At 39.1% G+C, this 21899-nt stretch overlaps 1 protein-coding gene across 5 annotated transcripts in view; it reads left to right on the top strand.

Moving 5' to 3' along the window:
* The window catches only part of LOC122564389 (dyslexia-associated protein KIAA0319-like), a 119328-nt gene extending 98758 nt beyond the window's left edge, over positions 1–20570 (top strand). For 4 of the 5 annotated variants that reach the window (XM_043719179.1, XM_043719176.1, XM_043719175.1 and 1 more), the window contains exons 14-21: positions 22–173; positions 4594–4732; positions 7980–8139; positions 11084–11226; positions 13113–13235; positions 17600–17690; positions 17808–17896; positions 19211–20570. In XM_043719179.1, coding sequence (XP_043575114.1) covers positions 22–173; positions 4594–4732; positions 7980–8139; positions 11084–11226; positions 13113–13235; positions 17600–17690; positions 17808–17896; positions 19211–19386 — 1073 coding nt within the window. In that variant the 3' untranslated portion in view covers positions 19387–20570. Of the gene's footprint in view, positions 1–21; positions 174–4593; positions 4733–7979; positions 8140–11083; positions 11227–13112; positions 13236–17297; positions 17556–17599; positions 17691–17807; positions 17897–19210 lie in introns of those variants that run through there. The other variant, XM_043719180.1, reaches the window with a different exon arrangement.
* Positions 20571–21899: the final 1329 nt, after the last annotated feature.

The raw sequence follows: 21899 nt of genomic DNA, 5'->3' as shown, positions 1-21899 counted from the left end.
ATTTTTGTATATATTTTTAAGAAACCAATAATCGTCCTGTAGCTAATGCTGGAGGTAACCATTTTCTGGCTTTACCCAATAACTCCATCACCCTTGATGGTTCCAACTCCACTGATGACCAAGACATTGTATCTTATCTTTGGACGCGGGATGGCCAGAGTCCTGCTGCAGGTGTGAGTATCTAATTTACACTTCTTCAATAATTGTGAACAGTTGCATAACTTTAACTTTTTACCTTTTGGACAGCTCTCTGTAGCAAATGACAAGGGAGCATTTTTTTTAATTTTTGAATCAAACATGACAGATTTGATTTGGACAGCTAAAGTTCTGTTTTTTTCAAAGTGAAATCATCATTCTGTATGAGTGGTGGTGATAGGCTGCAATTCATGCTGTATGACTCTGACTCTATTACAGATAAAATAGAAACTGCAGATGTTGGAATCCAAAGTAGACAGGCAGGGGACTGGAAGAACACAACAAGCTAGTCCTGAAGAACGGTTATACCCGAAATGCCGACTTCTGCATCTCCTGATGCTGCATGCCTTGCTGTGTTCTTCCATTCCCCTGCCTGTTTACCTCTGACTCTATTACAACATTTAAAAGGCATCTGGATGGGTGTATGAATAGAAAAGGTTTAGAGAGATATGAGCCAATTGCAGACAAGTAGGACTAGATTAATTTTGGAATCTGGATGGGATGGATGTGTTGGACCAAAGAGTCTGTTTCTGTGCTGTATACATCTCTAATTCACTCAGGGCATCAGGTTAATGTGGCAATGAGCAACTTTATATGTGTGCCATAGTCTGGAGCTATGATGGTAGTCGCTTAAAGTTGCTTCCACCAATGGCTGACCTGGCCATTGGTATGTGGCTGACCAGGCTGACCAAACTGCACTGGCTGCCATTGGTATGTGTGGAAGGATTTGCAGGTTGAAAATTGTCATGGACCAGATCAAACCCCCCTCGAAATATATTAAGAAAATAGTCTAGACCCTAACTTGTTCTTATTTTAAAGGCAAGTGTAAGGTGTTGAGTTCCAGATGCAATTCATTTGGTCAAACTACTCGACTTCAAGCACAGTTAAAAATCATACAACACCAGGTTTATTTGGAATTATTAGCTTTCAGAGTGTTGCTCCTTCATCACTAGCTACCCGACGAAGGAGCAGCGCTCTGCAAGCTAGTACTTTCAGATAAACCTATTGGACTATAACCCGGTATTGTGTGATTTTTAACTTTGTCCATCCCAGTCCAACACTGGCACCTCCACATGATGACTTTAAGCAAAACACATTTTCTTTTACACTAAAATTAAAATACAGAGAGAATAAAAAGAAAAGAATTGGCTTAATTGTAACTCTTTGAAAATGCTTAACAGAATAATGCATATATTAACTACTAATTAACTGTTCCCATAATCACACCCTTGGCAGAGGTAAAAATTCAGTAAAATAGCTTGTTTCATGTAATTCTAGCAGCAGGAAGAGAACGCCAGCTTTTAGCTGGAACAGAGAGAGGTTTCACATCCGGCTTTAAGACCCAGCGACAGTTGAAAGCTAAAACTAAAAATCTTTGTTCTTTGGGAGCTTGACACCACCCATTCAGGCTGCTTTTATTGTTCCAACTTTAAAGAAAAACAAGTCTTCACAAGCTTTTTACTTGATTGGCATTGAACAAACTGCATGCCAGCTATGTCTCGACCTTTCTTCATAAAAGTAAAGCACAAAATACACCTCTTAAAGCCAATAGTATCGTCACATAATCAATCTATTTGTGCTTTGAACACATCTTCCTTGGTCATCATGTCCTGGGGTGAGACTTGAACCTGGAGCTTCTGATCCCAAGGTGGTGATGCCACCCATTAAGCCACAAGATGCCTAGGCATTCCCAAATTGATAGAATTAAATATTTTTCAGTGTGTTGGTTACAAATTAGCTTAAAGGTTAGTTTTACCAAATTTGCATATAGAAGCCAACTGCCACAACACTGCCATGTCTTGTTTTGTAAGTTCACTAGTTTCCTGGCAGGGTATCATTCAAGCATCACAGTTTTTTTTTGCCCAAAACACTTTTCAAGAGCACTCACTGCCATATCAAACATAGATTTCTTTCTGGGCACTGCTTGACGTTTCTCTGACTTGAGATAATGGACATCTATCACTAGTCATTGTTACCTGTAAAAGTCCCATACCCATTGTTACCAAGTAGATCTTGAAACCTGAAATCCACCTAATCCCATGGTATGGGTTGATCTCCTCGTGAAGAAAGGAAAGGAGCCAGAGTTGGTGAACTTAAATGGTTCTCCATCTTCTTGTTATTGTGTTGTGCCTTGGAGATGTGCAGAGATGACACACACCAAGGCTCTATGTATGAACAAGAGTTTTATTCAATACTTTGAAATGTCTGTGTTCGCAGCTGCTAGTTTACTTTCAGTTTCTTTTTCTTTGTCACTATATGCTCGGGCTTGACTAACTGCAGATAGCACAGAGAACAGCCAACAGACAAACACAACAAAATCACCAACAAGGAGCATTATCAGTTAAAATCTGACAGCTTGCCACATGATTGTCAAACTTTTTTTTAAGGAGGCCTCTTAAAGGAGGGAAGATTGGTAGAAAAGTTTATGAAGGGAATTTCCAGAGACTAGGTGTCTGAAGATATGGCCTCTGATGGTGGGGCAAAGGTAGTGTGGGTTATGCAAGAGTTGGAAGAATGCAGAGTTCCTGGACAGTTAAAGGACTGGGGGCAGGTGGGGTGGTTTATAAAGATTAATCAAGTGCTGTATTTTCTGCTTTTGATGGAAATGTTAGGTTGAATTGTTCTTATTTTAACATCAAAGAGATGTATAGGAATTAAACCATGAAAATGGGCCATTTGATTCCACTTTCTGTGTCAATGTTTAACCTCTGTGTTGCAATTATATTTACTTGCCCTATTTCCATATCTTTCCCTTTCCTTCATTCACCTATCTAATTCAATCTTCATTAACAGCATATCTGTCCTAAATCATGAAACCATGTTAAAGAAATTTCCTTTACTATATATTCTAAATCTTTTCTAACAATTTGACAAACTAAATTAATTTGCATGCCTGTGAGGATACATATATTTTGTTATCAGCAATTTAAGATTAGTAAATCATGAACCCACAGATAAAATATACTTTGCTTCCATTGCAAAAGTTGTGTTGATTTATTGTAAATCATTCCATATAATCCAATCTTCGCCATCATTTGTTCTGCATCTCTGAATGTTGTTTCTTTTGAACTACAAATAGCCATCCAATGAATTTGTGGCTGACGTGATAATCCCCAACTCCACTTTCCTGCTTTTTCACATAATCCTTGATTTCCTTACAGATTAAAAATCTGTCAGTGACAGCCTTGAATATAATTAATGTCCAGTGTTAGCACCCATTTTCAGGAAAAAAGTCAAAGTTGCCCTATCCTGAGACTGTGGTGCTGCGTTCCAGATTTCCCAGCCCAGGGGGAATAAGCTTCTTGTTTATTCTGGCAAACCCTTGAAGAGTTTTGCGTTTCGCTTAATTTTTCTAACCCCAATTTTCTCAGTCTCGTGTCATAGCACAATCTTTTTACCCCATGAACCAAAGAAGACCATATGAAATAGGAGCTTGAGTAGATCATCTGCCCCTCGAACCTGTTCCGCCATTCAATAGGATCATGACTAATCTGACATTTCTGCCCTTTCCCCATAAACCTTGGTTGTAATCTATCTATCTCAGCCTTAAATATACTCAAGGACTCTGGCCCCTTCGCTATCTGTGGCAAGGGATTCCAGAGACTCCTAAATCTCTTTAGAGAAGAAATTCTCTGTCATATGTCATTCTCTGTCTCTGTGACTTCATTGTGCAAGTATCTCCTTCCTTATAAATGAAGACCAAAAGTGTTCCAGATATGATGTCACCAAAGCTCTATTCAATTACAGCAAGACTTGCTTAATTCTTATACTCCATTCTCCTTACAATAAAATTCAATACTCCATCCGCTTTCCTAATTGCTTGCTTTAGTTAGGTGCTGTTTTAATGTGTTCCATGTATGAGTAGCCCAAGTCTCTTTGAACTCAAATATTTTGAAATGTAATGTCTTTTAAAACTTAAGACTGCTTTTCTGTTCTTACCGGAGAAAGTGAGGTCTGCAGACGCTAGAGATCAAAGCTGAAATTTTATTGCTGGAACAGCACAGCAGGTCAGGCAGCATCTAGGGAACAGAAGAAGGGCATGTGCCCGAAACGTCGAATCTTCTGTTCCCTAGATGCTGCCTGACCTGCTGTGCTGTTCCAGCAATAAAGTTTCAGCTTTCTGTTCTTACCATCAAGGTGAATAATTTCATACTCTCCAGGTTACATGCCATGTCCCATTTTGTATCTCCCTGGTTCTTCTCAGGAGTTTTGCAGCAAATAGAAAATAAACTGCAATAAGAAAGCTTAGGGTTAAAGCAAAGAGACTCTACTGTCAGGCAGATCAGACTAAACACATCTTATGTTTTTAGCAGCTTTTAACTTTTCATCTGATTGAAATCTCTTCAGTACAGGCTTTTTATGTTTGCTTTTTAACAAATGTCTTTCTATCTAACACAGGAGGTAATACATTATTCAGATCATGAAGCAAGACTGCAGCTAACTAACCTTGTGGAAGGGAAGTATGTTTTTCACCTGAAAGTCACTGATGCAAATGGGGAGTCGGACACAGATAGCACCACTGTTGAAGTACGACCAGGTTAGGTGATAGAGTGTTTGTGGACCAACGCTGTTAACTGTGTGCTCTTCCTTGAATTCTATTTAAATCACAGCCCCTGGGAACCAGCCACATATAGCCTCAGAGCCCTTGGACCAGAAAAACTGACTTGTGACTTCATTCCTTATTGTTATCCAATGACAGCTGCTGAAACTGTGCATGGACTTTGAGTGAGGAGCGGAAAGGAATCTGGCCAAAGTGTCTCAACATCTAGTTTTAAGACCAAAGACTTGGCAGCAGAACTGAACAATTTGGCCCATCATCTCTGCTCTGCCATCCAATGAGATGGTGGCTGATATGAGAATCCCCAATTGCACTTGCCTGCTTTTTAACATAATCCTTGACTCTTTTACTAATTAAAAATCTTTTAGTTACAGCCTTGAATCTATATAATGATCCAGCTTCAACAGTCATCTGCAGTAAAGAATTTCACAGATGCACTATCCTCTGAGAAGGAAGTTCCTCCTCACCTTTGTCCTAACTGGGCAACCCCTTCCTCTGAGACTATGCCCTGTAATCCTAAATTATTCCGCAAAGGGGCGCAGCCTTTCTGCATTCACTTTGTTCGCATCCTCCCTTACGAATCTTATATATTTCAATAATGTTGCCTTTTATTCTTCTAAATTCCAATGAGCACAGGCCCAATCTACTCATCCTCTCATGAGAGAGTTCCTCCATGCCTGGGGTCAATTTCTCTGGATGGCCTCCAATGCCAGTATATCTTACCTTAGATAAAAGGTCCAAAATGCTGCCTTGTGTAGTTCTGGCAACAATGAAGGAAAGGTGGAATATTTCCAAGTCAGGACAATGTATTACTTGGAGGAGTACTTGCAGCTGGTGGTGTTCTGATATATTTGTTGTCCTTGTCCTTCAAGGTGGAAGTGGTCATGGATTTGGAAGGTGAGTCAAAGGAGCCTTTGTGAATTTCTGCAATGCAACGTGTACTGAGTACAGACGCTGCTACTGAGCTTCAGTCATGGATGGAGCGAATGTTTGTGCAAGGGGTTCCAATCAAGTAGGGTGCTTTGTTTAGATAGTGTCAAGTTTCTTTCATGTTGTTGGAGCTACATTCATCCAAGCAAGTGGGGAATATTCCATTACACTCCTGACTTGTGCCTTGTGAACAGGCTTTGGGGCTACGGGATTTATTTGCTACAGGATTGATAAACTTTGACCTGCTCTTGTAACCACTGCATTTGTACACCCAGTTGAGTTTCTGGTGAAAGGTAATCCTCAGTATGTTGATAATGGGGATTCAGTGATGAATGTCAAGGGATGGTGGTTAGATTGTCTCTTATTAGCGATGGTCATTGCCTGGCATTTGTGTGGCGTGAATGTTACTTTCAGCCCAAGCCTGGATATTGTCCATATCTTGCTGCATTTAAACATGGAAATTGAACATGCACTGTGAAATTATTGGTGAATCCCTGCTTATGACCTTATGTTGAGGGAAGGTCATTGATGAAGCAACTGGAGATGATTGGGCTGAGAACATGACCCTGAGAAACTCCTGCAGAGATATCTTGGAGTTGAGATAACCGAACTCTAAACAACCACAACCATCTTCCTGTGTACCACATATGGCTCCAACCAGGGGAGACCTTGCCTCCTGTTCTATTGACTCCAGTGTTGCTAGAGCTTCATGATATCATACTTACACAAATGTACTCTTAGTGTCAAGGGCAACGATTTTTTAAAAACGCATATTTCCGTTGGCTCTCATGCTATTCCTTCCCAGGTTACCTTAGACCCACTCTAAGTGTTTACTTCAGGACAAGCAAAAGAGATTGGATGACGGGGCAATTTTTTTCTGACCTTAATGTTGATGTTGTCAAGGATTTTTTTTTTTAGAAATTATTGTGGAAGAAAAGATTTGGATTTCAAGATTCTCCTCACTCTGGGCAATGCACCAAGCCATCCTCCCACCATTGGTGAGCTTTCTGAAAACATCAAATTGCTATTTCTACTCCGAACACAAACTCTCTCATTTCAACCCATGGACTGGGGGCAATAGCAGCTTTTAAAACTTATTATTTAAGGTGTACATTCAGGAAACTGGTTGTAGCAACTGAGGGGGATAATGAGGACAGTGTCCTTCAATTTTGGAAGAGCTTTAATATTAAGAATGTTATTGAAATCATTGTGGAAGCCTGGGGTGATGTCAGGAAGGACTGCTTGCACAGAGTTTGGCAGAAGCTGCTCCCAGATTTTCTTCATGATTTTAAAGGTATTGAACCATCAGAGGAGCTTCCAGCGATCAGAGAACATTGTGGCACTCTTGCCAAGCAATTTGGATTTGAAGAAGTGGGAGACTGATCTACAACAACTTGCCGCTGTGAGGGAAATTGAAGCTCAAGATGAAGATGAAGAACTCCAGGATGCAGCCCCATGAGAACTCTCCACTTCTCTTTTGTCTTCGATCCTGAGGGAAGTTGAGAAACAGTTGCAGCTGTTAGAGGGCAATGACTACAATGCAGAACGCAGCAGGATAGCAGTTCATGGCATTAAGTTGTATCTGAGACCCTATGAACAGCTTCAAAGACTAGATGCCCTTTTTAATCCAACCCCCAAGAAACAATCTGAGGACAGTGAACCACAGCCACCCACTTCTGGTCTAAATATTTTCTTTCACCGTAATCCTGCACCCAGAACTGCACCTGAGAGTAATGATGATGCTGATGATGACCCTCAGCCCCTGTCTTTATACAGTACTGTAATTGAGCAAACTCAGAAACCGTTAAAGTGATAAATTTATTGAATTATTTCGTTAAACTATAAGATTTTAACATTTATTTAGACTGTGCTATCATTTGTGTCAGGCTAACTACTATTTTTGTTTTGATTTTTACTGATATTTTTGGTGGTTCGCCCCAACTCTGTTTTTCCCATATTTCTAAAGCAAGATTTTCTATAACATGAGGTTACACAAGAATGTAACTATCGTGTTATAGTAGAACAGACTACACTAGTCTAGTGACAAAGCCACTATGCTACTGCCTCTCACTGATTGTCAATGAAGTTAAATGTGGGTGTCTCTGTCAAGGCAAAGAAAGTCCTTAGGTAGCACTGAAATTGCACCAAGGTTTGAGATAAAGCTGGGGGGCATGGCATGTGCAGAACCAATTGGATATAGAATGTTTATTTCTTCTCAAAGATATTAATTTATATGGGAAATCACATTCCTTGTTCTCCAATGTCTAACTTGATGCTTGTATGCATGTGCCAACAGATCCTAGGAAGAATGACTTGGTGGAGCTGGTGCTCCAGGTCGGAGTGAGCAGTCTGACTGAGCAACAGAAGGATACTCTTGTGCGACAACTGGCAGTGCTGCTTGGGGTGCTTGACACAGACATCAATGTCCAGAAGATTCAGGCACATTCCGATTCCAGGTAATAGGGCTCTTCCTTCAGGGACCATGCTTAGAATTTCCAGCATTATTTATTGTATGCACCTTTTAAAATTTGTTCTCAGCATGTGGGCATTGCTGGCAGAGGTGATGTTTGTCTCTCATTACCCTGGTACGGTTCAGTGGCTTGGTTCGCCACTTTAGTTGGAAAATTAAATAGGTAACCACACTGCTACAGAATAGAAGTTACATATTGACCGAAGTGGATAAGGACACAAAGATTGCTCTCACACCTTTCAGAAGAGAGCTTACCACTATCTAAACAAGTAATGGCCATTATCATGATTTGCCTTCATTGTTAGGGATCCTCTTGGAAGGAGAGATCACAGTATGGTTGAATTTAGAATACAGATGGAGAGTGTGAAGATAAAATCCAATACCAGAGTCCTCTGCTTAAACAAGGGAGACTACAATAGGATGAGGGAGGACTTGGCTAAAGTAGATTGGAAACAAAGATTTTATGGTGGGGCAGTTGACGAGCAGTGGAGGACTTTCAAAGCAATTTTCCAAGTGCTCAGCAAAATGATATTCCAATGAAAATGAAGGACAGTAAGAAAAGGGGTAACATGCATGGGTGTATAAGGAAATAAGGATGGCTATCAAATTGAAAAAGAAGGCATACAAAGTGGGGAAAAAAACAGCATGAAACCAGAAGATTGAGAAAACTTTAAAGGTCAACAGAAAACTACAAAAAGAGTTGTAGAGAAAAATAAGATAGAAGATGAGAAAAAACTAACACAGAATATAAAGACATAGCAAAAGTTTCTATTAATATATAAAATAAAAAAAGAGTGGCTAAAGTAAATATTGGTCCTTTCGAAGATGAGAAGGGGCATGTAGTTATGGGATATGATGAAATGGCTGAGGCATTGAATAAGTATTTTGTATCAGTCTTCGCAGTGGAAGACACTAATAACATGCCAATAATTGACAAAAGATGAAAGTATATGAGGACTTGGAAACAATCATTATTACAGAAGTAGTGTTGGGAAAGCTAATGGAGCTGAGGATAGACAAGTGTCCTGACCCTGAGAGAATGCATCCCAGGATACTAAAAGAGATGGCAGGAGAAATAGTAGGTGCACTGGTGGTAATTTTCCAAAATTCGCTGGTCACAGGGGCAGTCCCAGCAGATTGGAAAACAGCAAATGTGATGTCACTGTTTAGAAAGGGAGGTAGACAAAAGTTGGGGAATTATAGACCGGTTAGCTTAACCTCTGTATTGGGGAAGATGCTTGAGTCTATTATCAAGGGAGAAATTGCAAGGCATCCCGATAGAAATTGACCCGTTGGGCAGACACAGCATGGGTTAATGAAGGCAGGTCATGTTTAACAAATCTTTTGGAATTCTATGAAGACATTTTGAGCAAAGTGGACAACGGGGACCCAGTGAATGTGGTGTACCTAGTTGTCCAAAACGATTTTGACAAGAGGCTGCTGCATAAGATAAGGATGCATGGTGTTAGGGGTTAACCATTAGTATGGATAAAGGATTGGTTGACCAACTGGAAGCAAAGAGTGGGGATACGTAATGCTGTTCTGATTGGCAATCAATAACTAGTGGTGTGCCTCAGGGATCGGAGTTGGGACTGCAATTATTCACAATTTATATAGATGATTTGGAGCTGGGGACCATATGTACGGTGTCAAAGTTTGCATATAACACTAAGATGAGTGACAGAGCAAAATGTGCAGAGGCCTGTGAAACTCTGCAGAGGAACATAGATACTTTGAGTAAGTGGGCAAAGGTCTGGCAGCTGGAATAGAATGTAAATAAATGTGAAGTTATTCATTTTAGTAGTAGTAACAGTAAAAAGGAGTATTACTTGAATGATAAAAAGTTGCAGCATGCTGATATTCAGAGGGACCTGAGTGTCCTTGTCTATGAATCACAGAATGTTGGTCTGCAGGTACAACAACTAATTAGGAAGGCAAATGGAATTGCTGTTAACTGTTCCAATATAGCAGCATCCCATAAACACACCCTTGGCAAAAGCAAATTCAGCAAAACAGATTTCTCTCATCTGCAATCTCCTCCAGTTCAGGAGAAAGGAAAAACCAAAAGCATGAATCTAGCAGCTGAGAGAAAACTCAGGCTTTTGCTGCAGCAGCAGGGACAGAGCTGTATCTAGCAGCTTCCAGTTCAAAAACACCAACTTCAACAACTGAAAGAAAAACTCAAACCCTGGGGGCTTTGTGAGCCTGATTCCACCCACTCATGCTTCTTTTGTCTAATTTTACAAAAACCCAAAACTATTCACTGTCCTTTCCATGGAGCAGAGACCTCGGCATCTGTCTTCAAGAGAAACAGAACAGAACAAATCTCTCTTAAAGCACATTTTGTCACAAAAGGTACAGCATTGGGATGATGGAGATTCTATGAGCCCTGCCTCCTTCCAAGTAGAAGTCCCCAGCCAGGTGTTTCAGAAGACCAAGGTGTTTCAATCGAATCGATTCCATTCCACCCACTACCCTTCAACTTGCTGGTTTTTATCTGGCTTTTCATACTGGAACTGTGCCCCAGCTTGTTCACACTCAGGATTGAGTGTTAATATTTATGATGCTTTACAAATCCTAACCCTGTTTGAAAAAGGCATGTGAAATGGTAAATCATTTCCAAACTCAGGGCATGATTCACTTAAATGATTGTGAATGCATTCTCTTGGGAATAATATACCTTATAGCCTTCCTTTGCTTTAAATACAGCAATGCATTGGGTTTGTGAACAGGAGTTTGTGTCTTGTAAATTGTCCTTTTGCTGTCTCTGGAGATTTGGTTGACAGACCCCTCTGATGATGAACAACTTTTCCATTGTTTCAATTAAAATTTGTGGTAATAACTAAAGAGTTTCTTCTGCATGCTGGACATTACAAAACTACATATATTATGTCATTGATTGATAGTTTTTTTATTGTGCATCTCTGCAGTACATTATTGACATTCTACGTTCAAGATGGGCAGCCATACAGGGTGTCCAAAGGTGTGGATGTGGCCAGGAGTTTGCAGAAACAGCTCATGAGAGAGAAAGTGGATTTCCTGCTTTTTAAAACCCTGAGGATAGATACAGCTGGTGAGTTGCAATATCTTCAAAATTTACCTTGTTGAATGGTTCCACTTATAGAGGTCTCATTGTAGGACCAAAGTCTTATTTACAATCAGTATTGTTGTAAATTATATTGATAAAGTGTGTATAAGTAAATAACATTTCCTGAAGACTGGCCTAAGTATGATATTAACTGTTGTTTCAATGAAGTCTGGTTTTATCTGGATGTATTGCTGCATTTGCCCATCAATTAATCAGCTTTGTCCCCATGTCCACAAAGGATTTTATTTGAGCAAATTGATAGTGGCTTCTGCTAGTTTCTTTTCTGCATATCTTGGATCTTCTTAGGCTTCCTGTCAACTTTTCTAATTACAAATCCTTGCATTTAAATCTATCTTTGAAAATACTTTAAAACATTACTTTTATGGTGGGCATTAAATTTGACGATTATATCATTTCATCAGTGGAGACACTGAATCACTACTTTCGGTAGGAAAAGTGGCAAGTTTTAATTAAAATACCAATTTTGGAATTTATAACAGAAATGTTAGCAAAACAATGTCCATTTTAAAGTGCCTTATGCACTTTGAAGGGCCTGAGGGTATGGGCTATCCTTTTCTAATTTTTTTTATTTTTATAGGCATCTCCGTAATGCATGACTTAAGTCAACCTATTGGTTTGCAGAAAACTATCCTTTTTCCATACAACAGTATGGGTGCTGGAAATCTGAAATAAAACAAAATGGTGGAAACCTATAGCACATCAGGCAGGGTATACAGAGGAAGAAACTGAATTAGAATTTCAGGTCAATTATTAATTTTCCTTTAACAAATTCATACTGACTTTAACTTGTTAGCTGATACTTTTCTAATCTGAAGTAAATTTGTTCCCAATTTCTGTAGAAAGCTGAATTTAGAAATTATAAGGGAATTCCAGCTCCAATCCACTTTCACTCAACCACTAACATTAGGTGGATTGGCCTATAATTGATCATTGTAAGTGAAAGAGTGCTTGATAAAGGACTCTTGTCACAAATGGTATTGCAGTTCACTGGTGCAATGATATATTGTGTTGAAGTTGTTAGATGAAGATTGAACTAATGGAGTCAGTGCTTAGCAGGCAGATTAGTGGCATAGAATGAGAACTTGGCTGGAAACTTCTGGAGCCAACAGGGTTTTCAGTCTCTGGCTACAAAGCTGGCAACAATCCTGTATTGACTCTTTTCGAGAAGGTCGGCAACATCTTGTTGTACTCAGTATTGAACAGGACAGTGGTGACTTTTCCCATTACTAATCGATCTGAGGCTGGACATGTGTGATGGTGGGGTGGGTGGCCATGAGGTGGGGGCCACAGGATGAAATCCTTATATGGGCATTAATAGACTACCTGTTGGTCTCAATTGGCTCCAGCCCAGTTTTGCTTGGAGGAGTTAAAATAAAACAAAGGATAAAGCAATATGCCACAAATCTTAATGGCTATTTGCTTTGCTGCTAGAGGTCTGAGTAATTTGTCAGTCCATGCTCTGTAACACTACAACCTTGTTGTTTCTCATACAGTTCGTTCTGTTATAACACAAGTTTCTTCAATGCAAATTGGCTTTAATGCGATTGAAGAATTTAGACCATTATTTGTAGAACATGAACTTTCCTTACTTGGCTATAACATGATTCCGACTCCATTAATTTGAATGATGCAGCTATTGTGCAATTTTCCTATAACGCAAGATTGCATGAGAATGGAACCATCACATTATATCAGAACCGTCTGTATTCCATTGGTGTGGTCTGTCGCAATAGGAGATCCTCCAGGAATTATCTGGCTTTAAAACCTTGTATTTTTTAATCATGGGTTTCATTACACACATACTTAAGGATTTGTAGAGAATAATCTTTGATGGCTTGTTCTGTTTGCAGTCTGCTTTCTGAAATGCTCAGGTCATGGGCACTGTGACCCATTCACTAAGCGTTGTGTCTGCTATGCATTCTGGATGGAGAATCTGATACAGCATTACTTCGACGATGGAGAGAGCAACTGTGGTGAGTAGTTTCGCTTGAAAGTATGGGTAAACTGTTATATATCTCTTGCTGAAAGCAGTCACATTTTGTCGAAGAATTTTGTCTTGCCCTCATATCAAAACATTTTGCAAGAATATAAATTCAGTTCTTATACATTCCATGAGGAGAGTGCTGATTGGTTGGCAAGCAGACTCTAGTAGAGACATAACCTTGGAGGATACACCTGTGAATGCTGATTGATAGTTAACAGCTAGGCTTTATTTAAATTTGACTGATTAGTCAGGGAATTACCCTAATAAATAAAACAGCAAATGGCTGTCACCTCTTTTGTTAAGTTGAAATATCCTGATGGGTGCAAGATGAGGAGGTTTGACAAAATATCTTTTTTCAGCAAAGCTCACGTTCTGTACTTCATGTGGCATGGCAGTTGTGTGCGGAGTAACAATGCATCAGGCTATAAGTTCACTCGTCATGTGGAGCGTAAAAAGACAACCACCCAATGAATCGCCAGCATTTAGAAGTTAGAGCATGATTATCTCCAATTTATGGGAACCAGAGGACATAATGTGAGCTGAACAAGATTGTCAACATATTGTCTGGATGAGTAACTTGTTCCAGTCAGGACAGCACACTTGAGGGTAGATTTTTGCATTCAACATCCAGGTGTTAATCGGGTGAGAGGCATCTAAACCTTTGCAAAACCCAACTGCTTTTGTTCCATTGATTAGATTAGATTAGATTACTTACAGTGTGGAAACAGGCCCTTCAGCCCAACAAGTCCACATCGACCCGCCGAAGCGCAACCCACCCAGACCCAAGGTGAAAATCTGCACTGTGATATCATAACAGTGAGCATTCATTAATAGCTGTTAGTGCCACTGCAAGTTCAAACTAGAATGGATGTGGCTGGTTGATTTCCTCAACAGTCGGGCTTGGAGAGCTCATTGAAATAACAAAGTGACAGGATTATTATGTTGCAATCCTCTGCTTAATGTGCTTAGAACATAACCCTGCTTTTATCAGGAAACTCTGTTCAGATAAGACTGTCTATGCTCTAATTCCTATTCTATCAAACAACCCAGGCTGACTCAGAGGTATCAGTTCTCACAGTGTTCAGAGCTAATTATCAAAGGAATTAATATGACATTCTATGTGACAATTTCTCATTATCAACTGGAATTTACTAGACAGTGGCCCATATTCCTGAGCTGAAGCAATGGTGTCTGACCAAAGCTGTCAGAAATGCCTTCTCACATGGTGTCACAGAACACATTATCTTCTTACGTGAATTACTGAGCTTTACTTAAAATGCCAAAGAGAAATTTCAGGCAGATGTGTCAAGCATTAATTCACCGGTGTTGTGGAGTCATTTCAGTGTTGCGATGTATCTATCTGAATGATGAACATCTAATAGAACACTTGATCACATAACAGACATACTCAAAAGATACCACATGGGATTAAAGTGTTGTAGTAACTTGGGTACGTAATTTGCAAAGTGTTAGGCAACAGACAGTAATGATGTAAGGACATTTCTCTAGCTAAAAAGAGGTACGGAGTACAGCCCTCAGGGGTTGCCATCAGAAACATTGATTTTCTTATACATAAATGACCCAGATATAGGGAATTAAATTTTGAAATCTGTAGATAAAAATCATGAAGAGGATGGTAGCAGATTTCAATTTCAAGTCAATAAATGTGAAGTGAAACCCAGTCTGAGAAGAACTACACGGAGAAGCGATATAATCTGCATTACTGCAGGTAACTGCATTATTACTTTACAACAATCCATTACCTTATTATAATACTATCTAATAAAAGTGCAGGAACCTGCAGGTATATATTTACATGTTTACGGAGTTGGCAGGACCAGTCGATAAGGCAGCTAAGAAATTGTATGGGGTACTTGGCTTTTTAAGTAGGGGGATTGAATATAAAGCTGAAAATGTGTTGCAGGTCAGGCAGTATCCAAGGAGCAGGAGAATCGATGTTTCGGGCATGAGCCCTTCTTCAGGAATGTCCTCACTTTCTCCTAGAAGATTTTAACATACTGTGAATCCTCTTACAAGGATGCCTTCCTTGAAGAAGCTCTCTTCCACCTGCAGTTCCTCACTTTCTCCTAGCGGATTGAATATAAAATCAAGAAAGCCATACCAAATATTTGCAAATCCCTGGTTACACCTCTGCTCCATTATTGTGTCCAATTATGGGCACTGTGCTTTGATGATGTCAAAGCCTTGGAAAAAACACATGAGGATAACTCCTGGTATGACGGTGTTCAGATATATATGGCGAGGCTGAAAATATGTAATTGCTGTCCTTAAATCAGAGAAGGATTAAATGGCAATTTCATGGCAATGTTCAAAACTATGAGATATTTTGGTAGAACAAGTAGGGAGAAATTGTTTCTCTAGCAGCTATGTTGGAAACAAAGGCCATTGTTTTAAAATCATTGTTAAATGTCTAGAGTGGAAATTAGGCAAATTGATTTCACATTGAGTATTGCTCGGATCTGAAATGCCTTAGGTGGTATCAGATTCGTTAAGAGCTTTCCAAGAGCAATGGATATTCCAGAACTGGAATAGTTTACAGAGTTTTGATGAAGATTAGGCAGTGGAATTTTCAAAAACCTAACACAAATATAATGGCAGAATAATCTCCTTCTATGTTGTGTCACAACTCTCTTGTGTAGTGTGCTGGAAATCAAATCCCACTATTTCTGGAATCATCACAAATGTGAAAGGTTTATTACTAAATAGACCAATTTTACCCAACTATCTAATCCAAGTTAAATAATATGTATAGAATGTTTTATCCATTAACAAGAAAACAAGTATTTATGCTAATCTATAATTCTTTAACCTAAACTGTACCCCTTTCTTAATATTTGCATCCACATATAACAAACACAAAGACAAGAAACCAGTATTATGGATGGCAAAGGACAAAAATAGTCAGAAAAATGCAGTCCTCAGACCAGTCCAGATCACAGACATCAATGAGGGTTTTCCTTTGGGTCCATGAGTTCCTTTCCACTCCCTGCTGATGGGGTTGTGAACACACTGATTCTCAATTGGTTGAGGATCTACACTTTCAGTGCCTTTGAAGGTGTTTTTACTCCTTTCAACAGGGAGTTTGCAGAGAAAGAAACTTAGGGGAAAGTTGAACTAGCAACAAGAGGGATTTTCTTTCACATCTCCGGAGAGTAGAGAGAGAGAGAGAGAGAGAGAGGTGGATGCTTTCTCTTTGCAGGCCAGATGTTCCTGCTGTGGCCTCCTGCCCAGGAACAAGCTAAAAGCAGTTGTTACTATTGCTAAGACCTTCCGCTTCATAACAACAGGTCACAATTGAAAAGCCAAATGACTCCTGATCTGAGCTACACCATTTTCTACACACACAGCCTGAGTTACTATTCTGTTTATGGTTCCCCCTTTGAACCAAGGATTTTTAGTTTTTGATTTCATTTATTATTGTCACATGTACCTAGGTACAGTGAAAAGTTTTGTTTTGCAGTACAGGCAGGTCATACCATACAATCTCTGATGTCTGTTTGCTCACTGGGTAAACTTGCACTAGGAACCACTGCCACAGACCAAAACCTTGTGATGTAATCTGTATCTCTGTTCCAGCAGGTGTCTCATCACACCTGAATTGCTTTCTGTCTTGTTCTTTGTGGAATTCTTCAGCAATGAGTGTTGTCACAAGTTTTCTTTGGAGGATTGCTGTCCTCAGCATTCAGTATTACCTCCTTTCTTTTGAGTTACTAGCATTTTTGTCATGTTTATTCTGGTGCTGTTAAATCTTCAGGTCCCACACTGTTCACCATGTTACGTGAGCTGCTAATCTTTTCTAACTTCAGGGGTTCTTCAGGGTCTTATGTGCACTGCTGTGCATGAATGAGAAGAGTCATGTAAATAAGATGACATCTCTGCAGCTATTTATAGATTATAATAAGCCCTACATTACTACATTATTTTTCAGAATCTAGCCTTAGATCTGTCTCCCATTAGACTTTACTTTCCTACAAAGTCTTCATTGCTTAATTGCACTCAATTAACTATTAACTCTTTTTGATTCTTCCAGATCCATATGCAACGTGGCATAGTTCTGTCCTAAGTTCTGCGTCAATAATTATCCCTTGACCAACATCAATAAAGGAATATTATATGATGATGATCAGATTGATGTTCATGGGACCTTATGTGCAAATTAGCTATGATTCCTACATTTAAAATGATTCAATTTAAAATGTACTTCATTGGCTGTGAAGTGCTTTGGGATGTTCTGGGGTTGTGAAAGGTGACATATATGATATAAATATAAATGCAAATTTTTAAGCGTGATTCAGCTGCTTTCATAAACTTTGTTCATTTTTCTGTTCACAGACTGGAGTGTGTTGTATGTGATTTTGTCAGTGTTTCTAATGATCATCATTATTGGCGGAATATGCTGGACATGTATCTGTTGCTGTAAGAGGTAGGCATACTAAACATGATAATGATGAACTTCTGCATCATTCATTAGGAACCATGAAGGAAAAGTAACACATTGGAACAACTTTCAATTTTGTGACACAAATTTCTTTTGCACCAGAAAGCGAACCAAAGTAAGGAAGAAAAACAAGTACACCATCTTAGACAACATGGATGATCAGGAACAAATGGCACTGAGGCCAAAATATGGTTAGTTCTGTATTTATAGCAATACCAAGATGTGTAACCAGAAGAAACTCTTAGACTGCAATAAGATTTCTAAATGCATATTCAAACTACTTTGGTAGCTCGTTTTACCTTCAAAGGTTATTAATCAGAGCAATGTTGAAATACCTCCAGGTTACTACAATGATAGTTATCCCACAGTGCCCTAGATAAATGTTCAGTAGTTCACTTTTAAAAAATAGTGTTTCTTCCATTTTTCTTCTTTATGGGAGCCCTTATGTAATATTTGTGATGTTATTTTTGCCCTTAAATCAAAAGATTATGGGTTTAACTATCGCTCCAAGGATTTGGCAAATAATCCAGGTTGATATTGTAATGCAGTACTGAGGTCTGTGCGTTACTGGTGGTGCTGATATTGGATAAGATGCTAAAATAAGGCCCTGTCTCTCTTTCAGGTAAATTTACTATGGTACTATTTCAAAGAGGAGCAGGGGGTTCTTCTTGGTGTCTTGACAAATATTTACCCCTAAACCTACATGACTTATAATGATCAGCTTTTTAAAATTACATTTCTGTTCATAATAATTTTGCTGTATTTCCTCTAAGTATGCCTATAGAGGTATTACAGTGATTGTAAGGAATTGTGAGGCATTGAGTTTATAGAAGTTGCTTTTTGTTTGCAATGTTCACATAGGATGATATGTTCAAAGTTTAGGAGAAGATTTGTAGCTCGGGTGCTCGTTGTTGTGGTTCCGTTCGCCGAGCTGGGAATTTGTGTTGCAGACGTTTCGTCCCCGGACTAGGTGACATCCTCAGTGCTTGGGAGCCTCCTGTGAAGCGCTTCTGTGATGTTTCCTCCGGCACTTATAGTGATTTGTACCTGCCGCTTCTGGTTGTCAGTTCCAGCTGTCCGCTGCAGTGGCCAGTATATTGGGTCCAGGTTGATGTGCTTATTGATTGAATCTGTGGATGAGTGCCATGCCTCTAGGAATTCCCTGGCTGTTCTCTGTTTGGCTTCTCCTATAATAGTAGCACATCGACCTGGACCCAATATACCGGCCACTGCAGCGGACAGCTGGAACTGACAACCGGAAGCGGCAGGTACAAATCACTATAAATGCCGGAGGAAACATCACAGAAGCGCTTCACAGGAGGCTCCCAAGAACTGAGGATGTCACCTAGACAGGGGACGAAACGTCTGCAAAACAAATTCCCAGCTCGGCGAACAGAACCACAACAACAGGATGATATGTGTTTGATCAAGATGCAAATACTAAAATGGAACAAAGTTGAGAGTTGTACCAGCTGTTGACTTGGCATTATGATTTTCCACTTCAGGTGTGAAACACAAAAGCACAGAACATAACTCAAGTCTGATGATATCTGAATCAGAATTTGACAGTGATCAGAACACACTCTTTAGCAGAGAAACCATCGAGGAGAACCATAAAGTTGTTGTGAATGGCTCACTTAAGAATGGAGTCTCCTTTAATTATCATCCCCAAAACAGATAAATTTGCTGAATAAAAGGATGCGGTCTACTTGTGGTGCACTTCTATTGTAGTGCAAAACTGGGTACACTTACCCTCTTGGAAATTATTAACGAACATTTAAATCTTCTTTTCAAAATGTTGGTGTACTCTGGAAGAGATTTTTTTTCAGAAACTACTGAAGGAAACATTTTTTTCAGCTCTCGATTGTTCATCTTGGATGTCGACACCTTGACAGCAGAGAGGTTTGTTAGATATGAACTACTGAGGGACTTTGTAATTTCAGTTTCCTGTAGACTTATGTTTCTAGGAATTTTTGATACGTCTGCAATGACATAGCAAATAAACGTGAGATAAGAGCAGCTCCAACTGTAAGAAAGTTCACGTGAATTATTTTCATGGAGTAATTTCTTCATGTGGAAATCCATATTGGTAATGAAAACTAGTAGAATGCATGAATGGTACATTTCATATCCTGATGCTAAATATTAAAGTTTTCAAAAACCAAAGGTTAATTCATAGTGAAACAAATGGATCTGGATATTACATTTAAATTCTCTTTCTCACAATATGAAAGCATCAGTCCCTATCTGTTTTGGTTCTGCAGTGCAGCAATATTGTTTCTTGTACAGTTAGCTGTGCAAATATGATTCTCTGTTTACATTTGGGAAATTTCCATAAATGAGAAACCCTTTTTTTTGTGACTAATTTTCAGTCTAATTGGTTGGACTAAAATACAAATGAGCCAAAAGCAAAGTCGTAGGTAGAATTAGTAAAGCAAATTAAGTAATAGCTAGCTATGACAAATCGAGGTTGGAGCAATTAATTTAGAATGTACTTCCTCCAAATTCAAATACCTTTATTTGCAATCCATAATCTATCAAAAGACTTGAGCATTGTATGCATTATCATGTTAATTCCAGTCTCATTCTTCACTGAGCCAGTTGAATACTTTTGAATTACAGCCACTTGGATAGAGACCAGGCACCCCATATGTACACAGTGAGATTGATGAACAAATCATCTGTTTTGTGCTGTAGGTTTAAGGAAAGAGGGAAAATGATTAAATATTAGTTTCTAGATTGGGAAAGAAAAACTGAACCAACCTAAGTGCATTTAATTTTGTCCTATTCCCACTAGTTGGTAACATTATCTTAATCTTTCCAAGTAAAACAATTAATGGAGGAATTCAAAATGACAAGCGATCTGGGCAATAAAGAAAAATCCATTGGTGAAAGGGTCAGGAATCAGAGTACAATGATTTAAAATGTTTTGCAAAACAACCAAAGGCAACTTAAGGACATATTTATGAATTGAGTGGTTAGGACCTAGAATACGTTGTTAGAATGTGGTGGAGGCGCATCGAATGTTGGTTTTCAGAACATAACTATTTGAAAAGATTTGCAGGGCTACAAGGAAAAGAGAGTTGCTCTTCCCATTCTTCTGGAATGTTGCAACTCAAGTGTGACACTATCTTTGTAATCATGCTGTCATTTGAAGATTATACATAGTGTTTTGAGTAGAGCTAAACTGCAATTGAAGTCTAGAATTCTTAGTCGGGTTTTTCTCATAGAGTCAGCATGGACACAGGGTTGAATGGCCTCCCTCTGTGTTATGATTATCCAGTCATTTGTAATTCTCCAAACACTCTGCTCATCTACATTTTGTAGACAGGGCTGAAATGGGCCAACCACCATTAAAAGGGGCAATTTCCTCGGTAACCCCTTCTCTATCCTTCCTCCATGTAACACACGATTGCCAATGCTGGTAATATCTGCCCCAAATCCAGCGGTTTACAGGAAGTCATCAGTGGAATGGGTTTGCAAAATTTTCTACTACAAAACCTGACATTATGCTAACTACAATAATTTCCAAAGTTACCTTTGCAAAGTGAAATGCTTTTGTTTAGAAAACAATTTCCATCATTCCTATCAGATATTTTTCATCCTCTGTGCTCTAACACAATCCTGTCATGTATTGAATTTTATACCATAATACTTTTTGATTTATACGCTGGACTGACCACTTTGCAGTGTGGCTGTGTATGAAGTTACCATTAAATATCACTTCAGTTTTTTTATAAATGTGATTTCTCTATTTGATGGACCAATCCTCTGAGTTGTTCCTCTTTTATGGGGGAGCTAGGATGGTGCTTCAACTCCTGATGTCCCAGTTGGGTCCTGACAGGTGAGATAAAGGTTCCATGATGAGCAAACTGCTGAGATTGGTCCTGAAATTCCACAGAAACCAAAACTAAACCCTGACATGTTACTGCTTCAAGTGGAGAGAGGGTACAGCAGTGTCTGTGCTCTGGTGAGCTTCAACCCATCAGAAATCCTCTGTTGACGTGTTTATGAACTAGCCCACTGCAGCGATTAAATTTAACAATGGATGTCAGCCATGAAACTGTTGTTTCTACATTTTAAAATACACTATCTTTTTGAATGAAGTCAGGCCCAAATTTTGAATTAGAGCTAATTACATTTGGTGCATTTTGTATTTTTCCTAATTAAGCTTTTTGTGAAGAAGTGTGGATG

This window comes from Chiloscyllium plagiosum, chromosome 29 (assembly GCF_004010195.1).
Source record: "Chiloscyllium plagiosum isolate BGI_BamShark_2017 chromosome 29, ASM401019v2, whole genome shotgun sequence".
Lineage (NCBI taxonomy): Eukaryota > Metazoa > Chordata > Chondrichthyes > Orectolobiformes > Hemiscylliidae > Chiloscyllium > Chiloscyllium plagiosum.
Note: the sequence above shows the minus strand (reverse complement) of the source record. Positions and strands in the feature narration are given on the sequence as shown.